The sequence below is a fragment of the Alexandromys fortis genome, unplaced genomic scaffold (assembly GCF_014885135.2).
Source record: "Alexandromys fortis isolate MF-2015 unplaced genomic scaffold, M_Fortis_MF-2015_v1.1 scaffold_102, whole genome shotgun sequence".
In the NCBI taxonomy this organism is placed as follows: domain Eukaryota; kingdom Metazoa; phylum Chordata; class Mammalia; order Rodentia; family Cricetidae; genus Alexandromys; species Alexandromys fortis.
Genome location: NW_026067984.1, coordinates 4,223,237 through 4,245,100, shown reverse-complemented (window position 1 = coordinate 4,245,100; position 21,864 = coordinate 4,223,237). Strand labels below are relative to the sequence as shown.

The 21,864-nt window shown below is 48.5% G+C and overlaps 1 protein-coding gene across 6 annotated transcripts in view; it reads left to right on the top strand.

Annotated features, from left to right (window-relative positions):
• The first annotated feature begins 8,335 nt into the window (after positions 1-8,335).
• Positions 8,336-21,864, top strand: part of Tmem131l (transmembrane 131 like) — a 115,754-nt gene continuing 102,225 nt past the window's right edge. For 4 of the 6 annotated variants that reach the window (XM_050158829.1, XM_050158827.1, XM_050158828.1 and 1 more), the window contains exons 1-3: positions 8,336-8,515; positions 9,132-9,202; positions 15,896-15,939. In XM_050158829.1, coding sequence (XP_050014786.1) covers positions 8,392-8,515; positions 9,132-9,202; positions 15,896-15,939 — 239 coding nt within the window. In that variant the 5' untranslated portion in view covers positions 8,336-8,391. The remainder of the gene's footprint in view (positions 8,516-9,131; positions 9,203-15,895; positions 15,940-21,864) is intronic. The other 2 variants (XM_050158826.1, XM_050158824.1) reach the window with 1 other exon arrangement.

Genomic DNA, 21,864 nt, shown 5'->3' with positions numbered 1-21,864 from the left:
ACACGAAATGAGGGCCCTAGGGAGGAGAAGGGGGCACGGAGCCAGCTAGGATGGGAACCAAAGCTTCCTGAGCCCTAGACAGTGCTCTCTCTCTCTCCCACATCCTCTGTTTCCCACTGCTTTCTGGAAATGCGATGTCTCAGGAATGCAGCTGTGTGATGCCGGAGCCTTCCCTCAGCTGCACAGCAGCCGTGGGCTGAGCTTCCCACACCCGCTGTTAGTGATTCTGCCCCTTGGCTCCCACACACGGTCCTGAGGACTCCCTTCAAGAGCTGGCTCCAGTCTGTGATACCTCCTGCTGCTCCTCCAAGCTACTGTTAGCTGTGAAGTTGCCTCAGGTTGTGTCTCTGCATGTCCTGTTTGGCTGCTGCGCTCTCCCTGAGCAGATAGGCTGTTTCTCTATGCTTTGGCAGTGGCCAGCCAGGGTGTGAGGATCGAGTCATGGGGAATTAATTTTCTGTTCAGGCCCACACTGATCATGATCTGAAGCTTCCATTCTGATGGAAGTATGGAGTGTGGGGGGGGTGTTTCAAAGGGTGTGGAGTAGGATGTCATATTCTGTGAGGATGTTCAGCTCAGTAACTCAGTGGGCAATCTCATTGCATCCATAGGGCATACTTTTATTTTACACACACACACACACACACACACACACACACACACACACGCGCGGGGTGGGGCAGGGTATGAGAGAGGGGGAAAGAGATGGAGGGGAGGAAAGAGGAAGAGAGAAGGAAAGAGGAATGGAGGGAGTGGAAGTGAGGGGAGAGAGATGAGACAGAGAGGGAGACAAAGAGGGAGACAGAGAGGAATGCATGCACACTGATTTTAGCCTGTTGTAGCCATATGTCCTGGCATATTAGTAGAGTCATGGGCTAGATTGCGTGGGTTTGAATCCTGGCTCCGCTGTTTAATTCCATGACAGAGGGAGGCTCTCGTAATCTCTGCCTAGGTGAGCAGTTGCCCCTTTCACTGACAGGGCACTTTATTGTTTTATTTTATATAGGCATTTACTATGTACCCAACCTGTTATCTATTTATTATGTGTGTGTGTGTGTGTGTGTGTGTGTGTGTGTGTGTGTGTGTGTGTGTAGAGATGGGGAACTTCTCTGATGCCTAGATTGCTCTCAAACCTCTGGACTGAAATGACCCCCATGGCCTGCTGTAGCCGGAACTATAGGCACCTGCCGCCACCGTGCTTGGCTCTTCCTCTTCTTGTTAGCTTTTGAAAAGAGGGCAAATCTCAGGATTAGGGCAGGTCGAAGCTTACCTATGGCATTCCTTTTGCGGTTGGTGGTCAGCATAGACAGCCCTTAGAGGCCTAATAGGGAAGCCGTACCCTGGCTAGGATGGCTGGGACTTGAACCTCTGTGGAATGGAAGAACTGGGGAGGGGTATCTGTGGGGGCCACAGTTTCTGTTAGCCTGGAAATGAAGTTGACTTGGCGTCTGCCTTACATGAGCCGTCACTCTTCTCCTGCAGTGCCCCCGAAATGCTTCTTCAGACCACCCCCCTTTTAGATTTATTTTTCTTAACTTTGCCAAGTGACTCTAGCTTGGCTAGCCAAGTGTACTCAGGAAGAAACAAAAAGTTTCCCTTTATCCCCCCTCCTTCCTAATGTGAGGCTCCCCGATGCTGAACCAGCAGGCTGTTATTTGAACTTTATGTGCCAAACCTAACATGGCTGTAATTTGAAAGCACGCGGATCCAGGACGCTGTGAAGCTGCTCTACATGGTGAGTTTTGAAGCAGGGGGGAATGATGATCGCTGCAGTTCAGGTTTCTGCTTTCAAGCCATCAGGTGGGGACAGAAAACCACGCGAGCACGGGAGTGGGAAGGGCCGTGGAGGCTGCTCTCGTTTTATAACTCACAAAGTGCCTTACGGGCTGTAAAGCGTCACAGGGAGATTATTCAGGCGGCTGTGTCGGATACATGGTCATTAGCTCTGGAAGCTGCTATATCATGAATTTGGAGAGCTCCTGGGACAGCCGGAGTTACAGGGCTTAATCCATATAGGACAACATGGCTACTCAGTTAAATGGGAAGAAGACACCCCCATCTCTGTCGCTCAGTGTGGTGCCGCTTCTGGAACCCTGGACCGTTCAATAACCAGAAACTGTCTCCGAGGTTTTGACGGTCTGTTAAAATGGGGGCTACGTTTGTGCTCGACCACTGGGCTATACACCGGCTTCCTCTGGTGACACATATTCAAGCGGTCACTGTCCAACAGCGGCCACATTAACCATCTACTCCCTTGAGGATGTCCAAAAGCATCCATGAAGAACTTGTTCTGAGTTCTAGTTCTGCTCTTACTGACTTAAGGCAGCTTTCTTATCTGTGCCGTGAGCCCAATGTTAGTGCCTCCTCTCATTCACCTGTGGTAGTGCTAGGCGGTGGCCCTTTGAGAAGTGATTAGGTCCCGAGGGATGTTATGATTGGATGTGAAATGCTCCCCGAGGCTCCTATGTAGGTCCCCCGTGGAGCCTTAGGAGCTGGAGTCTGTCAGAGCTGTCACAGTGGTGAGAAAATCACTAACACAGGGGAGGAATCCTAATGAAAGGGGTTAGTGCCTGGTCAGAGCCCTGGAGAGCATCCTCCGGCCTTCACCAGACTGGATCCATGTTGACTCCTCCCTCCAGCATCCCGGGGAACCAATCTATGCCATTTTTAAACCACCCTTCAAGTGTTCTGATAGAGCACCCTGAAGTGGCGAAGACATCCATTTCCCCGTGTGAAAAATGGAATAACAGGAGAGCCTACATCCCATGGGGGTTATTGGGAGTGCTTAGGGCAGGGCATGGAACATCATAAATGCTTCAGGAGGATTCCAATCATCATTTCTCAGAGCAGCGGCTGAGTTCTTGGCCTTAAGGTTTAAATGGTGATGGAGTTGAAAGAGTGGGTAGCACCTCTGCTTCCCACAGCAGGGCTAGGTCTCACCTTTAGTTTATGTAGGATCTGGAGTAATAGTCTCCCCGAGACCATCTTACCAAGATATTGCTTCCATTTTCTTGCTGCTCTTGGGCACTTTATCTTTTCCAAGAATAAGGGAGAAAAACAAGCAAGGATGGCAGTGGGGGATCTATACATTTTGATTCCCCAAGTAGATAATGTTGGTCACAGAGTGAAACTAGTTAAGTCAATGCATTTTCTATCTTAGTGGCTTATACAGATGACTATCTCAGTAGGCCATCAGCCAGAGCACACAAAGGTCCATCGAGGGGCCAGGCCTGTATGTTCAGATGAGTGGAGACTCAAAAGAAATGTATGACAGATTTTTACTGAGTTTTACATTGCCTGTAATTTATCACTGGAATGGCACGCAAATGGGCCAGTGTTTAGCTAGGTGTGGCTTGTTTCGTAAGCTTCACAACTATAGCTGGGTCTTCATAGGGTCTTGTAAATTTACGACAAATATCCTTTATCAAGTAGAAGTAAAACCTGATCTTAAAAAAAAAGTAGGTTTCTAGTTTATGTTCTTGTCTCTTTTTTCTTAAGAGACAGGATGGTAGGATGAGTAAGAGGTATGGTTTGAAGGTTGTTTCCCCTTCCATCTGTCGTTTCTAAATAAAATAAGGGTCACATAGCTAGTTCCGTCAAGTTCTTCTGAATTCTACAAGACATGTAGGTACCAAAAGTTTCCAACAACAGATTAGAAGGAGGGCTTCCTCTTGCAGGAGATAGTTCCTGGCCACATGGTTTGGCCACTGGTCAGTGAGTCAGTCTGTAGAATGAGATGCTGTCCTTGGTTCAGGCATCCTTGAACTAGGGCTCAGCATGGTCACTCCCTGTACAAGCAAACATAGCAGCACTTCATAAGGGATGGGTTGCAAGAGTCAGAGGCGACAGTCAGGACAAAGGATTTCAGTAAAGGAGGAGGACGAAAGTGGGGGCTGCTCAGAGGGCCCCTCAGGAAAAGGTGCTTGCTTCCAAGACTGATAACCTATGTTTGTTCCCTGGGCACCCACATGGTGGAAAGAGAACTGACTGCTGGATCGCTCTGGATTTGAGGTCAGGCTGATCCAAATAGTAAGTTCCAGGCCAGCCAGGGATAAACTAAAGTATAATAATAATAATAATAATAATAATAATAAAAAAGTTTAGAAAAAGACAGAAAGTACAAAGATCCGGAGATGGACTCAGTTCTGGTGGGCTCGCAGAACAGGAAGACCACTGGTTACTGGAAAAGCTAGGAGAAGTGGTCAGAAGGTAGGCAGGGATAGATCTCTCATAGTTCTTACAGGACGATTTTACTCGAATATCAATTGTTTCTACTACAGGAAGCTACTGGAGAGTTTTACATGTAGCATGAGCTCTATTTTGAATTGGCCATTCTGGTTCTGGTACGACTGAGGTTTAAGGAGCTTGGGTGGGAGCAGAGAGACCAGTGAAAGACATGAGAGAGTGGGGAAGAGGGATGGGACACATTTTGAAAGTGGACACATGACTTTTTTTTGATAAATTTAAAAGATATAAAGGAAAGGAATTAAATATGATTCCTGGCCTTTGGCTCAAGAACTAGGTGGTACCATTAACTTGAACTTAGGAAGGCTAGGGAGTAAGGAATTTGGACAGATGGAATTGTGAATTTGAGACATGTAAGATTTGCGAGGCTTACAATACAGTGGGCTATGGATGGGAAGCAGGTGGCAGCATTAAGTGTGGGACTTCCAGTTGGCCTGACATCTGTAGACTCATCCCATAGGCAGTAGCGACCCAGGGCTGTGCGCGTCCAATAGAGGGGGCATGAAGGGTGTACAGATTTAAAGGTTGGGCAGGGGAGGAAGAGGCTGTCAAGAAAATTGCATAATGTCTTATTTTGTTCTTTACTCTTCCCACCTAGTATTGCAGATGGGGTAATTTATAAAGAAAGAAACGCATTCCTAACAATCTAGAAACCCAGGAAATACTTAGTTTTTGCATCCAGTGAGGACCTTCCTGAAGGACAGCCTGGAGGCTTCAGGAGGTGAGATGGGGCAAGGTTATAGCAAGGTGGTTCAGTGGGCAAAGACGGCTGCCTCTCAGCCTGATGGCCCCGTGGCCCATAGTTCAAGTTCTAGAGCCCACGTGGTAGGGAGAATGGCCCTGCGGTTATCTTCTAACCTCCACGTGTGTAGCGTGCACACATACAGCCACACAGATAAATAACTGTAAAAACAATTCTAGCTGGGCATCGTGGTGCACGCCTTTAACCTCAGTACTCAGGAGGCAGAGGCAGGCCTGCCTCTCTGAGTTCTGAGGCCAGCGCGGTCTACAGAGCGAGGCCCAGGACAGCCAGGGCTACACAGAGAAACAAACCCTGTCTTGAAAAGAAAAGAAAAAAAAAACAAAACAATAAAAATAACACTGGAAAAGTCTTTGTAAAAAGAGTGCCTTTGAGTCAAGGGGTCAGTTTGCATCCCAGGAATAGGTTCCGACACTGTCAAGGGGGCAGTTTGCACCTCAGGAGTAAGTTCCTTCCCTGATGTGGACATTTCCTTCTAGCCAGAGTGGAAACTTAGATCCCAATGGCCGTGGGGGTGGTACAGTGAAACTCTTGGTCTCGTTTCATTAGGGTGGGGCTAACACTGCTGGACAGATGGGTCAGCAGAAGGCTGCTGCAGGTGCATGAACTTTCCCAATGTTTGGGTGATAAATGACATAATAGGTGATCCATGCGTTTGAAGTGTTTATATCAAACTTAGCACTTTATAGGTGTGCTGTGCCTCTACACTGGGAATAAATAGCAACATGGTTTCTAGCATTTACTGGGCACCTCCTGGCATATGTTCACCATGCCTTACTCATCTGTCTTCACAGCCGCTCTCTGAGCTGGCGTGTCTGATCATCTTAGTTAGAGGTTAGGGTGATGGGGGTTACCATGTGAGCCACTTTATCAGGGTGTGTCGAGATATGTGTGTATAGACTTGCTTTTCATCAGCACTTAAAAGGGTTTAAAAACATTGTTAATATCACTGATATTTCCAAATCAGAATTGATTTTGTTGTAGTTTTACATTGCTGGGGATTAAAACCAGGGTTTTGTGGATGAGGCAAGGGCTCTACCACCGAGCTATGTCCCCAGCCTGCTTTTCCTTTTTGCTTTTGAGACAAAGTCTGTCTCACAAAATCAAAATCACCTGGGCCGTCTTTGCATGAGCTCTGTGGCCCCAGGATGGCCTTGAGAGCTCTTTATGCCTTAGCGTGTCTAGGAATTGGTAGGCCTGGGCCATCAGGCAGCGCTAAGGGTGGGTTTTCTGTTGTTACTGTTTTCCGCTCTGTTTTGTTTCTAGGTTATGATGTAGATTTAACTGAAGAAAAAAAACCCCTCAAAGTTAAATAAAAAGAATAAAGTTTTTTTCTCAGATTCTCAGTTCTAACCGTCTGTGACTACTGTTGACAAAGGGGGTTGTCAGAAACACAGCACAAATGCCCAGGTGTCATCTTTGGAGAAGAACTTTAAAACACGGAAGCTGCTTAATGAGTTATAACTTTCCTGTTGCTCGTGAGTCAGCATGAGCCATACCTCCAGAGAAGGCTAAGTGGGTCCGATTTATCTAAGAAGACAGCTGTGTGGTCCTGTATCCTACCCAGCCCCATGGCGCTGCAGATACACGCTGTCGGCTTGGTGAGCAACCGTCAACTTTAGAAAGACTCCAATGTGAAAATACCGGGCTGGCCCGAAAGCCTTCGTTTAGGAGAATAAATGAGAGCACACTCAGATGGAGCCTGCAGCAGTATTCCTCCGCCTTAAATAATTCTCCTTGACAGTGTGGAACGTGTTACTGTGGGGCTTTATTAGTAAAGAGGTAATTTAAAAGTTGGAGGAATTTTACATTGTGACTTTCAAATCAAGCCTGCTGTCAGGGTGTGCTTGCTTCCTTAGCACAGGAGATTTAGAATTAACATACGGTAAATAAATAGGCCCATGAGGGAACTTGGAAACCAAATGAAAACTAGTGTGAACTGCGCAAGTGCTGGTTTTGTAGCGCTGTAGGTTGAACCCAGAGCCCATGTGCTAGCCAGGCTACACCCTCGGCCCGGTGCATATGGTTTGGTTTTTCGGAGACCCTTTAACACCGTGAGGTAATTTCAGTGTCCAGGAGTCAAGTATAAACCCAGAGGAGGAGAAAAGATCACAATGGGATGCAACAGGAGATCCTTGCTAGGCATGTTTCCAGGCAACCCAGGAAAAAAAAGTAAGATACACTTGGAGTTCTCAAAGTGGGCAAAGCAAAGGGACTTTTTTCATGCAGACATTTCCTTTTATCAAATGTTAAGCCTGGCAAAGAAATCAGGTGGTTTAACCTCATTTATTTAGAGTTACATCCAGACAGCGAGATTAGGTTCACAGTCTCGAGTGTCTGTCGTTCGTTTTGTCCTTGTCCAGCATCTGACCTGCTGTGTGACCACATTTTCCCATAGTCTAGACTGGAAGGCCCCAGAAGCAATTAAACATTAGATCAATGTAAGCAGACAGGTGTGCACCATTGCGTCCCTTCTTTATACCGGAGAGCTCACTCTCTGAATTTCATATGAGCTACGTCTGCTGCACGCAGCAAATCAACTTAAAACACAGGGGCAGAAAATATATTTCCAAGTGTGACACACACTGCTTACTAACGTTGGAAATGGGCGGGCGACCATACACTTCCACTACATTGAGCCGCCTGGCTCAGCTCTGCAGTCTAATTCCGAAGGTGGGGACTTTTGCAGGGTCTCTGAAGGCCTGAGTGACGACGAAGCTCTCCCACCTGTCAGGACTTGGACGGTCTCCACAGAGGGTGCCGAGCGCATTACCGCCACGCGGCGCTGAGGTCAGCCTCTCGGGTGTTGGGAGAGCTTTTGATTCTAAATTACAGACCTCGCAGCCACCGGATATCCTCGCTGCAGAACTGGCAGCAGCTATGCGGCTGCACTCGCGTTTCCTGACAACCACAGCATTATTTCCACTAATATCCTGTCCCAGGCCTTGCGCTGGGCTACCATTCATTCCCAGAACCCCACCCCCGGGGTTACCGTCCCCGTCCCTCACGACCGCGACCGGGATGTCACCCACAAAGAGCATTCAGGAGAACGTCCTCTCCCCGTGGGCTGCCGGGGGTCCTGGGGCACGTGCTGCGCGCCACGCCGCGCCGCGAGCGTTCGCATTGTCCTCGTCCCTGCGCTGCCGCCCGCCGCGTTCCATCCCTTCCGTCGGCGGACGGAGCACACTCGCTCCGGAGCCAGCCGAGCGCGGGCGCCGAGCGGCGGTCCAGCAGCTGCGGGGGCGGGACCACCGGCGGGGGGCGGGGCCGGCGGCGGGGGCGGGGCCGGGGCGCGGGGGCGGGCCCGGGGCGCGGCGAGGCTGCCGCGGCGCCAGCAAGCCAGAGGAGGAGAGCGCTGCGAGCGAGAGAGCGCGGCGAGCACCAGCATGGCGGGGCTCCGGCGGCCGCAGCCCGGCGCCCACCGCCGCACGGCAGCTGCGGCGAACCTTCTGCTGGGCGTCTTCCAGGTCCTGCTGTCCTGCTGCCGTCCGGGAGGGGCTCAGGGACAAGGTCAGCCCGCCGTCGGGGCTGGCAGTCCTCGCCGCCCCGCCCCCCCTTTCTTTTAAGGGAACTGTTGAAATCTGTGAGGGATCGCGGAGGAAGGGGACCCCGGGCGGCTCGGCGAGGGGGAAGACGGGCTGCTGCAGCCCTGCGACCGCATCGTCCCCTCGGCGGCCCTAGGCCGGCTCAGGAGCGGGGCAGCGCGGGGCAGCGCGGGGCTTGGGGACCGCTAGCCGCGCGCGCCCCGGAGCCTTTGTGCGCGGGCCCCTGCGCCCCGGGCGCATCCCCCGCTTTGTGTGGCGCGCGGGTGCCTCGCCGCGCCCGGCTTCCTGCAGCTTTGTTTCCCCTCAGCCCGGTGGCCTGGGGATCGCCGTGCCTAATGAGGCGGCCTCGCCCCCGGGTCCGCACCGTGCTCGCGTGCCCTCAGCTCCTCGACCCGGGGGGCGCCGGCTGGACGTTGTCTTTGCATCCTCGGTTCACCCCCTCGGGGTGGCCTCCGCTGCGAGAGAGGAGAAGCAGACTTGTTTGGGGCAGGCGGGTGGCACTGGGGGGGACGGGCGAGGAAACAGGAAGCGTCTCTTTTCCGTGCCTTACAAACGCGGTGTGCTTTTTGGTGTCCGTACAGCGATTGAGCCCTTGCCGAACGTGGTGGAGCTGTGGCAGGCTGAAGAAGGGGAACTCCTGCTGCCCACTCAGGTGAGGAGGACCAGGTGACAGGGCGGGTGCCGGCGTGCGAGGGAGGAGAGGCCTGGAGGCTGCCGGCCTTCCCCCGTCGCCCAGGAGCGTTCGGGTCACTTTGCAAGGCAAATAAACGGTCGTGCGGAGCCTGAACACCTGGCAACGGCGGCCCTTCGGCCTCCTCCCGCGCCAGTGACAGGCTGTGAGTCCGAAGGTGGGTGCCCAGGCCACTTGAAGCAGGTTGGGTGTCGCACAGCCTTGTGCCCGGCTGGTGGCAGATTCTTTGGCCTGCTGGTGGTCCAGGGTGAGCGGGGGACTTGGGTCTGGGCAAGCGGGTGTGGTGTGGATGGCAAGTAGATGGAGGGTTGAACACAATGGAGATATTGATTTCATAAATGTTAGTGAGTGGTGCTCACCATTAGCCTAAGTAGCTTTGGGATGAAGAAGTGACTTTAAAGGCGTATAATCTTGGATTTTCTCCAAGTGTCTTTAATTCCTGTTAGAATACACCCACTTAAGAACCTGAATTTCAGGTCTTTTTCACCCCCCATGAGATAATGATTACATGTGGAAAAATAATTGCTATCGTTTTATTGGGGGAATCTGTAGCATAGAGGGCTTCAGACTGCAGTGGATATTGCAAAGCTTTTGTCTTGCATAGAATGTTTGAATTATGCAAGAATTTCCCACTGACTTGCAAAAGATGCCCATTTAAACATAATTTTGAAGACTTTTTTCACCAGTAGTGCCGTAGAGACCCAAAATGCATTGGGGATGGGAGGGGTGTTGAATGATAAGAGAATATTAACTTGCATATGGTAATTTTCAAAGTGTTTATTACTTCCCATGCTGGTGGCAGCATCAAAATCAGGGCCGTGAGCTGTAACTTCTTGACCTCTCCAGGTTTACCTTTCTTCTGATGTGAAGCGTTGATGGCAGTGGTTTTGAGAAATTTGGAATATTCATTTGGCCAGGGATAATGAATAATAACTGACAGGCAGAGAGAGGTGGGTTTCTTTTTTTTTCTTTTTTAGAAGACAATTTCCTAGATCTTTTCTGGAGGCCAGCAGGCCGCAGGAGAACCACCTTTGGAGAAGAAGCCCCACCAGCAAGCAGTCTTTGTTTTACCAAATGGATTTTTTTTTTTTTTTACCCTCCATTCTAAATTATACATCTGCTTTGAAAAGTGTATGTGTGGGGCACCACGACCACGACCACCACCACCACCACCACCACCAACAAAACAAAACCCAAATTCAAAGTCATTCATAACCTTAGCTGAAAACCACCCTAAACACTCGGTAGCATTTACTTTGAATAGTTATATTCATGAATATCAGTGGCTGATTGGTGGTATGAGCCACCTTCGAGCCAGAGCCGTCTTCCTGATGGGGGCCTTCCCTGTTCACGGTCGTATGCTGAAGATCGTTCTGATCTCTGCTCCTTGGATGCTGGTGGCATTTTCATGTCATGTTATTGTACCTCTCCCTGCTGCGGGTGTTTTTATTCTTTTTTTATTATTATTTTAAAATAAGATCTTGCAGTGTTGCCTCAGATTCCCTCACTCAAGCCATCCTCCTGTTTCATCCCTGAGTTAGCTGGAGCTACAGGACTGTGTGTCTTCCCTTGGACCTGGCTCCAAACACCAGTTTTACCCAATGAGAAAGTCTCCAAGTATTCCCGGGAAGCAGGGTTTCCCTGGTTAAGATGCACAGATGAGCCTTTGCATTGTAGCTCGAGTGACGCCTCCAAGTCTTCAGTGGGTCATGATGGAGGCCAGCCCAAACAGAAAATAAATGATAGACATTGTTTCTGCCCTCATGAAAGATATATTCTTTGTGGCCCCGAAATGGAAATGCCAAGGCCTTTGGTAACATGACTTCATTTATAGGCTCAAGAGTTATTTTATGAAATGCCCAGTTTCTGGCTTGATCTTTACTTCACGTGCATAGTGTAGTTTGTAAAAATGGTGACGGTTGAGAAGTTGTCATACCCGAATGCTCACCATAGAGGCCTTGATAGCTAAGGTACTTTAATGCATGCTATGTCGGAAGTGAGGCTAGTATGTATAGTTTTCTGCATCTGTCATCTCTCTATGAGTGCCCTTTAGACACTGTACCACTAGGCATCAGCCTGGGCAGGGATGCGCCATGCGTGTGTCGTAGATACAGAGTGTTCTGAAGAAGGTCATTTGGAAGAGATTCTCTTCAAGGAATTTAGAATTACTTTCAGAAGGTTTCCTTGTGTATGTCATAAGAGTCTGGAGAATATTTTCAGGTCCTCTCAGGAAGTCTAAGAAAGGCCTGTGGAACCTAAGAGTTATCAATGAGAGCTGAGCATCAAGTTGTGCTCAAGGATCTGCCAATACTGATTTTCTACAGAAGTGGTTTTTGTCCTTTTAACTTTTTCTTATGGGACTCTAAGTGACTAAGAACTTGTTGCTCATCATTAGTAATTGTTACAAGCTGCCAGACCCTCTTGTCTCTAAGTGTTTAGGTATGAATCCTCCCACTATTTAGCCTGTTAATTCACTTTTGTTGTTGCTGCTGGAGATGGAACCCAGGGCCTTTCACGGGCTACACACATGTTCTAGTCACTGGGCTGTATCTGGGCCCAGCATACCGTATCTCCATTACCAGCTTTCTCACCTGCAGAGCGGGGTATTTTTATACTAAGTTCAGAGGAGCTCCTGAGGATGACCTTCTTTGACCTCGGTGATCCCGGTAGCTTGTCATTTTGGTGGTTTCTTAGCCAACTCATAAGCTCCGTCACTGGAAAACGCAAACACTTTCCCTTGCTGAAGGGGCTGCACCAGGGCAGATAACCCACTGTGATGGACTCTGTGGTTAGGCTGATATGGGTGTTGTTCGTGTGGGGGTGTCTGTCTCCCGAGAGTGGCAATGGATTGTGCTCCCATCCCTATTTACATATTTTTGTTATATGGTCTCCTGTTAGGACTTTGTTTGGAATAGTAACACAGAAAATTATCAGTCATAATGAGAGGCTTTCTTGTTAGAGTTACAGATCTTTCTCCGTTCTCTGATTATGCAGTACCTGAACCAGTGATGGCACAGAAGCCATGCTTGTCTTTTCATGGGCTGTCTGGCGGCAGCTGCATTCGTATAAGATAGCAAGCTTTGTGCACCTTAGTGGTCCGTGTGTGTGGATTGTGGTGCTCCCTTGATCTGCTCTGGCCTTTGGGTCTCTTTCCTTTCCCTCCTTTGGGACCCGCTGAGCCCAGTGCGTCGTCTGTGGTGTGAACCATGGATGTTGACTGTGGCATGGAGGCACCGTAGGGCTAGGTCCTTTGTGACTCTGGGGTTTCCTGCTGTCCCCATCATCTCCCTTCTGCATCTCTTGTCCCGTTTGACTTTTCTTTGCTTGTGTGTGCCATGTTTGTCTCAGCCGGGTTCCCATACATGAGTCTGGGCTGCTGAGGTTTGAGAGCGCTGCTGTGGCCCACCATGTTCCCTATGTAGTGGGCGTTCAGTGGTCACCATGATGTCTGGCTCCACTGTTATTGATGAAGTTACTCAATCCTGAAGATTACAGATGAAATGCCTGAGTGTTCATTGCCCTGTTGTTGTGTCCTGTTGGTTCCAGTCTGCCTGGAATCACTCCTGAACACCATAGAGTGGAAATGGAGATGCTGGACCTTGTATGGGGCCTGGTGGGATGGGCGGGCCAGCCCGACTTGGGACCCTGATGCAGACGCCAAGCATTGGCATGGCACCGTTAAACCTCTCTGATTCGGTAAAGAAGATCTGATCTTTAAAAATACCATGTTTTCTTGATTTCCCCGTCTAAGTTTGGGGGTATGGATAATAGAAATTGTTAGAAAGTGAAACCAGAAACAAGACAGTGAACATCTGTTTGTTTTAATCTCAGGTACATTATTATGTAATAGCATGGAACTCTGGTCAGTGAATCATTAACTGGTATTTGGAAATCTTTTTGTCATAGATGTTTATTTTTGGCTTACTCTCCTGTCAACATTGAAAAATAATAACTAACATGGGTTGAGAACTATCAGCATCATCTTTATATTCATACCTTACAGAGTGTGAGGCGTTGTTGCCTGATTTTATAGCTGAAGACAGTGAGGTACTGTACAGCTAAGTAAGTCACTCGCTGCAATAACAAAGTAGCAGAGAACTGAAAGAAAAAAAAAGTGCTAGGCATTGGTGGCACCGGCCTTTAATCCCAGGAGGTAGAGGCAGGTGGATCTCTGTGATTTGGAGGCCAGCCTGGTCTACAGAGAGAGCTCCAGGACAGCCAAGGTTACACAGAGAAACTGTGTCCAGCAACAAACAAGCAAAAGACGTAGCAGGGGAGGATTTGAACCTAGGAAGCGTTTAGCTCTCGAGCCTGAGGTTTTTTGGCTGTGTTGTGTCTCAGTGCTCTCTGAGCACCGTGTGGTGGTGATAATGGTGCCCGTGTTGGAGGGAAATACAAGTTCTGTTTTGTGAGAAGTTTTCAAAAAATACCGAGGAGTATTAGAATCTAAGAGACAGCTGGGTTGTACGAAGCCTGCTGGCCAAACACGGTTTCAGGTGCAGATGGTGGTACAGTAAACCCAAACACCTGCCGCATGGACCCTGCCATTTAAACAGAGGCACATGGATGGTGAGAGACACACAAAGTTCTAAGCCATGCGGTCTGTCTGACGGGCATGCGTGTTGTACGCAGACAGGGAGAGGCAGTGATGGGAAAGTTTTAGTTGAAAAGATACTTGAGCTCTTGAAAGCAGCATGGGGTGGAAATGGCCAGTGGAAGGGCCCTGGGGCACTGGGGCGGGTGGGAATAGAGGACTTGATCTTGTTCTTTGAGAGCTCGGTTTTGCTGAGGAGAGAAAGCTGGTAATGCCTGGGACAGCTTTTGAGTGCTGACAATTAAGAACAGAAGAGGCCAGTGTCTCCCGAGGGGTCACTTGAGACCTATGGCCAGAAGGGACCCAGCCCTGAGTAGTCCAGCGTAGTCCTGAAAGAGTTTGGAGTAGTCCCATGAACACTGGGAACTTCTGCAGCACCTTCTGGTTTTTGAGACAGGGTCTCACTGTTAGTCCAGGCTGGCCTGGGAACTCTCCACCTTCTCGCCTCAGCCTTTGGGTCATCCGAGCAGGGACACTGGAAGCTAGGCGTACGATGGGTGGTAAGGAGTGATGTTTGTAGGATGGAACGGAGGTGAGCCTGTAAGCATAACACAAAGCCCTGTATATCACCCCTGTAAAACAAGCCTTGGGGATATTGGTGGTGGGCCAGTGGGCAGGACAGGGGAGAATGTGCAGATCTGAATTTCCAGTTGGCGGTGGAGAGAGGGGAGCAGTAAAGGTTTTGCCTAGGGGTCTGGCTTTGTGATGGTGCCCTCAGCAGAAGTCCGTGTGTGTGTGTGTGTGTGTGTGTGTGTGTGTGTGTGTGTGTGTGTAGGTCTGGAAGTAAGACCGTGTTGTAAGCAGTGCGCGTGCTTGCAGTGTCCCTCCTGCGGCTGCTAACAGAGCTTGGCTGGGACATCTGCAGTGAGAGGGACAGAAGAGCAGTCTGGCCTTGTCCTCTCAGTCTGTGTGAGCACGTTGAAGATTTTATGAACTGTCTGATGTGGGAACTCAACCCCAGGCCCTCTGGAAGACAGTAATGGCTCTTAGCCACTGCCGTCTCTCCACACCCAGTACACTTGTAGTGAAGGGACCCTGGGCCGAGAGGACCAGAGACAGGGACTGGAGGGTTAGCGGCACTGGGAGAGAGAAGCTGGAGAGTCAGGACGTCCAGAGCTCCAAACAGAGATGAAGCCTGGCCGCGTAATGACCCCAGGGTTAATGTGGGCTGGGCACTGCAGGGCTTAGTTGGCCTTGGCTTTTCTTTGTCCACCCTGCTCATGTTTCCTCCTGAAATACACGGAATAGTATTTGAAGGGAATGTTTGCTTAATTTACAAAATTAGTGGCCTTTTTATTGATGTCATAGTGTATTCTATATTAATGTGCAGTTAATATAGAATATACAATATAATATACAATGAGCTATACAATGTCTTTTCTGTCTTTAAATTACTTTTTTATTTTTGAGACAGGATCTCACTGTGCAGTCTGACTGGCCTTGAACTCTTTATGTACACCATGCTGGTCTCTTAACTCCACCTACTTCTGCCTCTCTAGTGCTCGGACTAGGCCACCATGCTCAGCTAAATAATATGTTTTCTATACTTAGAGAGTTTATTATTAGATCTTATTATTTTGACTAGTGTCTTATATGATTAGACTTAAAATGTTAAAAAAGGCTCTTGAAGTGTTTTGGAATTATGTTCAGGCTATGTTCTAAGCCAGTAGGTCATTTACTTACCGTGAGTGTCTGAGAGACCAATTGCCAACCTATGGCTTTATATTGCCATTATGACATCATTAAACAAAAGATTTTTGTGTGTGTGTGTGTGTGTGTGTCTGTGTGTGGTGCCCACAGAGGCCAGAAGAGGGATTTTTTTCCCTCCAGGAGGTAGAGTTACAGGTGCTTGTTGGTTGACTGATGTTGGTGTTGGGACCCAAAGTTGGGTCTTCTGGAAGATGAGTAAGCACTTTTAACCACTTTTGCCCCCCTGTATGACACTGTTCTAAATCTCCACTGATGGCTGGTCACTTTAGTTATTCACTGCTGCTCAGCGTCGCACCGTTGGGGACTGTGTGTCTTTGAAACAGTTGCTAACGGGTGTTCTTTCACTCCAGGGTGACTCTGAAGAGGACATGGAGGAGCCTTCTCAAGAACAGAGGTAAGGAGAGAGGGGACAGATTGTTGCCTGCTGGGCATCCCTACGTCACTGGATGTACTGGTCTCTACACATCTCTCTCTGTATATGTGTTTACTGTTCTCTGTAACATACCTTTCTCTTTGACCTCAGTGGACTCTGCGTTCTCCAGTAATTTAATCTGGTTTTGTTTTAAAATGATACAAAAAACTGTTGTCAATATTCCCTTGTTTGCCACACCTTAGCCTTGTTTTTCCTGGGGTGTATTTGGGCCTGCCTTTTTGTTTAGAGACCTCTGTCGAGGTCAGACTCTGTGCCCAGTGCTGAGGAGAGCACACCAAACAAGTCCAGCGTTGCCTTGTGTTGTGTGCAGTGTCCGTCAGTAAAAAGACTTTTTCCTGCTGTTCTGTGTGCTCCTGGTTGTGCACACACACACACACACACACACACACACACACACACACAGCCTTAGGACTTCTCAGTCTCCTAAGAAACGCCTTCCCCTTCAGGTCAGCCTCAGGAGCCCGTGGCTCACAGCTGGATCATCCTGGACTGTGCTCCGTGGTGCTGGTGGCCGTTACTCCAGTATTGTGCTGTTATTTTGCTCCCAGCTGCGTTGCTTTTTAACCTGCTTTTTCCTTTTGTTTGTTTTGTCTGTTCCGCTCTTCAGAATTGAGATTGTTCCTGATGTGTGAAGATAATATCATGACCTAGATGGAAGGCTCCTGTTAGAGACCTTCTTTGTGTCTGTTTCTAGAATACAGAGTGTGGAGCTCTAAGAATTCCCTCGGTGTTATGTAATGGGTGACTGGTCACTGACTGCATGTATGAAGTATTCACTGACTTACCTAGGGCAGAACTGTCATTGTTCAGTTGATTTTAAAAACTTCCTCAAGCCCGTCCAATAGCTTGTGATTTAAAATTAAATGTTGGAATGGGGGCTTGGTAGATTTGCCTGTAGCCCTAGTGCTTGCTTGGGAGGTAGAAGCGGGAGGATTGGGAGTTCAAGGTCGTCCTTGGCAACCTTGTCAGTTTGAAGCCCTCTTGACCTACAGAAGACCATGTCTTAGGAAACCAAAGGCAAAGCCCAAATACATCGAGACTTGCTTTAGAATACAGATTTACGAGAGAGGCCTTGCACGGTTGTCACCCAGCACACCTGTTGTCATGTTAGCATCGTGAAGGCAGCCTTGCTGTCCTACTGTGGACCAAGCTCTCTTCTTTGTTTAGACGTCGTTAGTGTTTTCCTAATGCCCTCCAGGGCTGAGTCCTCAGTCAGTGGCCTTCAGCGTCTTCTTCGCAGACTGTCTGCGGTTCTTCTCTGTGGGGATTTAGCGAGTTGGTTGTTCAGCCACTTACATCACATGTGTGCATGGACACTGATTCCTTGATTTTAATCCTATGCATTCTTTAAGGCAGTTCCAAAGTCCCTCACCCGGGAAGGACCGTCTGCTTTTGAGTGTGATCATGGGCGTCTCGTCTGTAGGTCCCGGGTCCCATGTGAAGGTTTAGTAGCCATGTTTCCTTGGGCATGGGTGATTCTCCATTGATCACTTTCCTAAATTTTGATGGTCTTATGAGGAGGTCAGGTATTTTGTATAATGTCCTTGGATTTTTAGCTTGTCTGATAACTTTTCTCTGCTTGAATGGGCCAGAGTATGGGGAAGGCCACAAGACAGGCTGCTTTGCTGTCTTGTCACGGCAAGGAAGGTGTATGCGTGCATCAGCTTCTCCTTGGATTCTGAACCCTTTCTTTTCTTTTCTTTATTTTTTCTTTCTAGACAGGGTTTCTTTTTGTAGTTTTGGCTGCCCTGGAACTCGATCTGTAGACCGGGTTGCCTCTGCCTTCTGAGCGCTGGGGCTAAAGGCGTGAGCCACCACCGCTAAGCTCGCCTTTGATTATGACTTGGGTCACCAGGTCACCATCTGTCTGTCTGCCTCCCTGCCAGGGCTCATCTCACTGCCTCCTTCACACCGTGTTCTCTGGGGGCAAATGTATTACGTAGAATTAAGCTACATCAGCCCAGGTTGTTTGAATTTTCTGTGTAGATTTGCGGCCCTCCTGTTTATTTAGTGATTCACGTGACTCTGCTCTGAGACCCAGCCCAGCGCCGTGTTTCCTTCTGTTTTAGTACCATTCGTACTCAGTCTGCATGGAGGCCACTCATATTGTTTCACACCTCTTAATTACTTTTTTATAATTTCATGAATGACACCACAGTGCTAGCGTTTAATGATAGACAAACTGGAAGTCAGTGGAGCTCCCATGGCCAGCTCAGCAAAACCGTGCGTTCTGTCAAGATATCCTAGAGCAGCTCCGCCTATGGCAACTCGAGACTAGAGACATGAACTTGGCCATATGGCAGTCTGGGCTTTGAGAAAGCGTGACTGGTGCTGCCGTGGATCTGCCTGTCTAGAGAAAAATCTAGATGGCTGCCCGACCACTGCTGACTCTGGCCGTGGGGCCTCTGTGGCCTGTTACCTCACACTCTCCTCAGCTGAGGAAGCTGTCAGTGCCACTGGCCTTGGTGAAGACTCTGTTTCTGTTATCTTGACATCATCTTCTGTGGCTGCTCTGTAATTGTGTTTGGTTGCAAGCCAGGAAGGCACTATTTGAAGCCCGTCTTCCTTCTCACCTCCCCATCCCTCCTTTCCTCCTGGGTGTTCTCAGATATCAGCAGCCATCTACTCCTTTGCTGAGAAAAGGAGATTGCTTTGGGAGATTCTGATGAGAGGGAGCAAACCTGAGTGACTCCAGCTCGTCCTTGAGTAAATGCTCTCCAGGACGCTGAGCTGGCTCCCTGAGCACACGGCTCTTGGGTAAGCCTTTTTGGAGCACAGTAAGTAGTGTCTAACAGGATCAGAAAGGCTGAAGTATTGCTAAGGAATGAATAATGTTATTTTAGCTTTGAAAATGGTTGTAGAAATCGCAGTCACTGCCTGGCTAGGTACAGTGTTGTAGAATGCTCTTCATTAGTGTTAATTTGTACCCTGCCGAGGGTAGAACCCAGGCCTCTACATACTATAGACCAGTACTCTACCACTGAGCTACAACCCAGTCCCTTTTGAACTTCAGAATGTATTTTTTTTAGGGGGTGTTTAAGGCAGGGTCCTGGATTTGCTCTGTAGGCCAGGCTGTAGGCTCACAGAGATCAGCCTGCCTCTGCCTCTGCCTCCCGAGTGCTGGGATTAAAGGTGTGTGTCACCACTTCCCAGCTCAGAACACATTTTTATCTGCTTAGGAAGAGCAGCAAAAACAGTTTAATGTCAGTCAGTTCAAGGCGGATCCTGAAGTGGGGACACCAGAAGTCGGGACACTCCTGGTAGCCCTCCACAGCTGAGAGGCACAGTTGTTGACGGAAGCACTTGCTCTTGAGTTTCTGTATGATATATATGAGATTACATATTCTATGTAGAGTATATATAACCTATATAATATATAAATACTACATAGAGTATGGCAAGCAGATTGTACCTTCTGCCCAGAACTCTCACCTAGTGTCCACCAATAACTTCAAAGCTAGTGTGTCTGAACTGAGCTCCTGGACTCTTCCTGGGCTCTTCTCCAGCATCAGGTCCCGGGTAAAAAGAGCAAGCACCCTGAGCTAAGAGTCTTGTCAGCATGCTGTATATAGCGAGGTACAGAGGGAGGGAGCAAGAGAGGGCCCTTTACTCCTCATACCCTCTCAGAACCAGGAGTCATCTTCAGAGATTTCTCTGCCTCTGTCCCGCCAGGTCTTCACATTCCCATCCCAGGGATGCACTGAATCCCTCCTCTTGAGATCAGCCTATTTTGTGTTACATTATTGCTGGTAGATGCAGACTCCCAGGTGTGGCACAGGCACAGAAGGTCATTTTGTGATTGAGGGTCTTGTCCACCTTTTCAGTCCTTCCCCATATTCTCATTTTCTTTTAGCCTTACGACTGTGTGTCCTCTCTGCCCTTCCCTTCAGCCTTCCCTCACCCTGGCTGCCTCCCTGAACCTTGCTGACATTAGGATTAGCACAGGGTGCTTGCTCCTTTGTGGAAATTACCTTTTGTGGTACCCAAGGTCCAACCTGGTACTCCTTCTGTTGATTCCCTAGTTCCAGACTCAGTCCCCGACACCCAAGTTGAAAAGCTGCGTGCTAGATGTTATACTGCAAGATCGTGCTACTGAATAGTTGTCTTTTAACTCAGTTGCGTGTTCTCCATAACCAGGTCTGCAGTCAGTCATTGCTGTGAGAGCCATGGCACCAGTGCCTGTGTTAGGTTGTGGCTTCACATCGAGCCCACTGCGGGTGTCACATGTGTCGGGAGACTGTGGATCAGGCGCTGTCAATATAAAGTCCTTGGTGCCTCTTACAGGGCTGGGTTACAGGGAGGGCGCAGGACAAATGTGTCTAGTTATGGTTTTTCTAGCTTTAACATTTTAAGAGGGTTCTCTTTGGCTGCAATCAGTCTCGTCATTTAGGTTTTCTTCATAAAGTACAGGCTTTCTAACGGTGCTCATGGTATACATTAAAAGTTCTCTAACCACAAAATACTTTAAAAATAGTTTTTAAATTTGTGTTGTTAAGACGTTAGCCAAGTGTAAACGGAGACTCTGCTTTCATTCCTGGAGAACATATTCCTAGCATCCGGAGGGGAATCCCACATCAGCAAAGCTGCAGTCAATTTATATAATTATTTAGCTTTAATTGAAATAAATTAGAAAAATAATACACTGGAACTAGCAGACTTTGATTTGACTTTTTTAGATATTTAAATAAACTTTTACAGACTCTTGCCGTGGCAAGTTTTGTGTGCATTTGTATGTTAATATTAACATATTAACTATTTGAACCTTCTTTGGGGTCATCAAATAATTTTTTTTATTGTTGTTGTGTGTTTTTTTTTTTTTGAGACAGGGTTTCTCTGCATAATAGTCCTGGCTTCCTGGAACTTGCTCTCTAGACCAGGCTGGCCTTGAACTCACTGAGATCCTCTTCCCTCTGCCTCCCAAGGGCTGGGATTAAAGGTGTTCACCACCACTGCCCAGCTCCCAAATAATTTTTCAGTCCTTCAAGAATTGCTAAGTGTTAGCCTAAAATAAAAAATAGGTGAGCCCCTTTAATGCCAGTGACTCCCGGAGAGTGAGTGAGGGGCTCGCAGCATCAGAGGTGTGTGTGTGTGTGTGTGTGTGTGTGTGTGTGTGTGTGTGTGTAGATGAGCTGGTCCAGGCGGAATCACACTGCTTCTTCCTCTGGATGGGGCAGCCTTTAGAGAAGTCACTCATCTCAAGTCAAGGGCATTCTGCGCGCACCACTGTGGCTGGCTGATTATCGCTCCAGATTCAGCTGCAGAATCACTTCATGGAGCCCATTTAGTAGATGGGCATTCGGCAGAGACAGCCAGGCAGAGGCACAGCCCAGGAAGATGTGCCCATCGAATCGAAACATGCATAGGAAAGACTCGGAGAAGTGAGTGAGCCTGGGACCAGAGCCAAGGTACGCTGTGAGACAGGGAGACACTGGGCCTTTAAGCCCTGGGAGAGCTGATTGGTGCTTTGGCGTTAGGCTGCTGTTCTGTGGTGGGCGTTGTGATTTGAATTACTCTACACCTCCTGAGACACTGAGGCCCTAATTGTAGAGGTGTCTTGACACCACAGTGGCAGAATTGGTTAATTCTGTGAAGGTGTTCTAGACTTCTTGTTACTTAAGATAACAGCACAGCTGGGATTTCAATACTTAAAATAATTTCCCCAGGCAGCGTTTTCTGTCTGGGAACACCAGCATTAGGAATATGGGGTCTCCTGGGAGCTTGTTACTCTTTTAAATGAATTGTCATCAAATTATTAGTTTGCTGTTAAGAGTTTTGCACATGTGAAATCTGAGTCTAGAGTGGTAGTGCCTGGACACCCCCCCCCCCCAATTCTCTCTCTCTCTCTCTCTCTCTCTCACACACACACACACACACACACACACACAC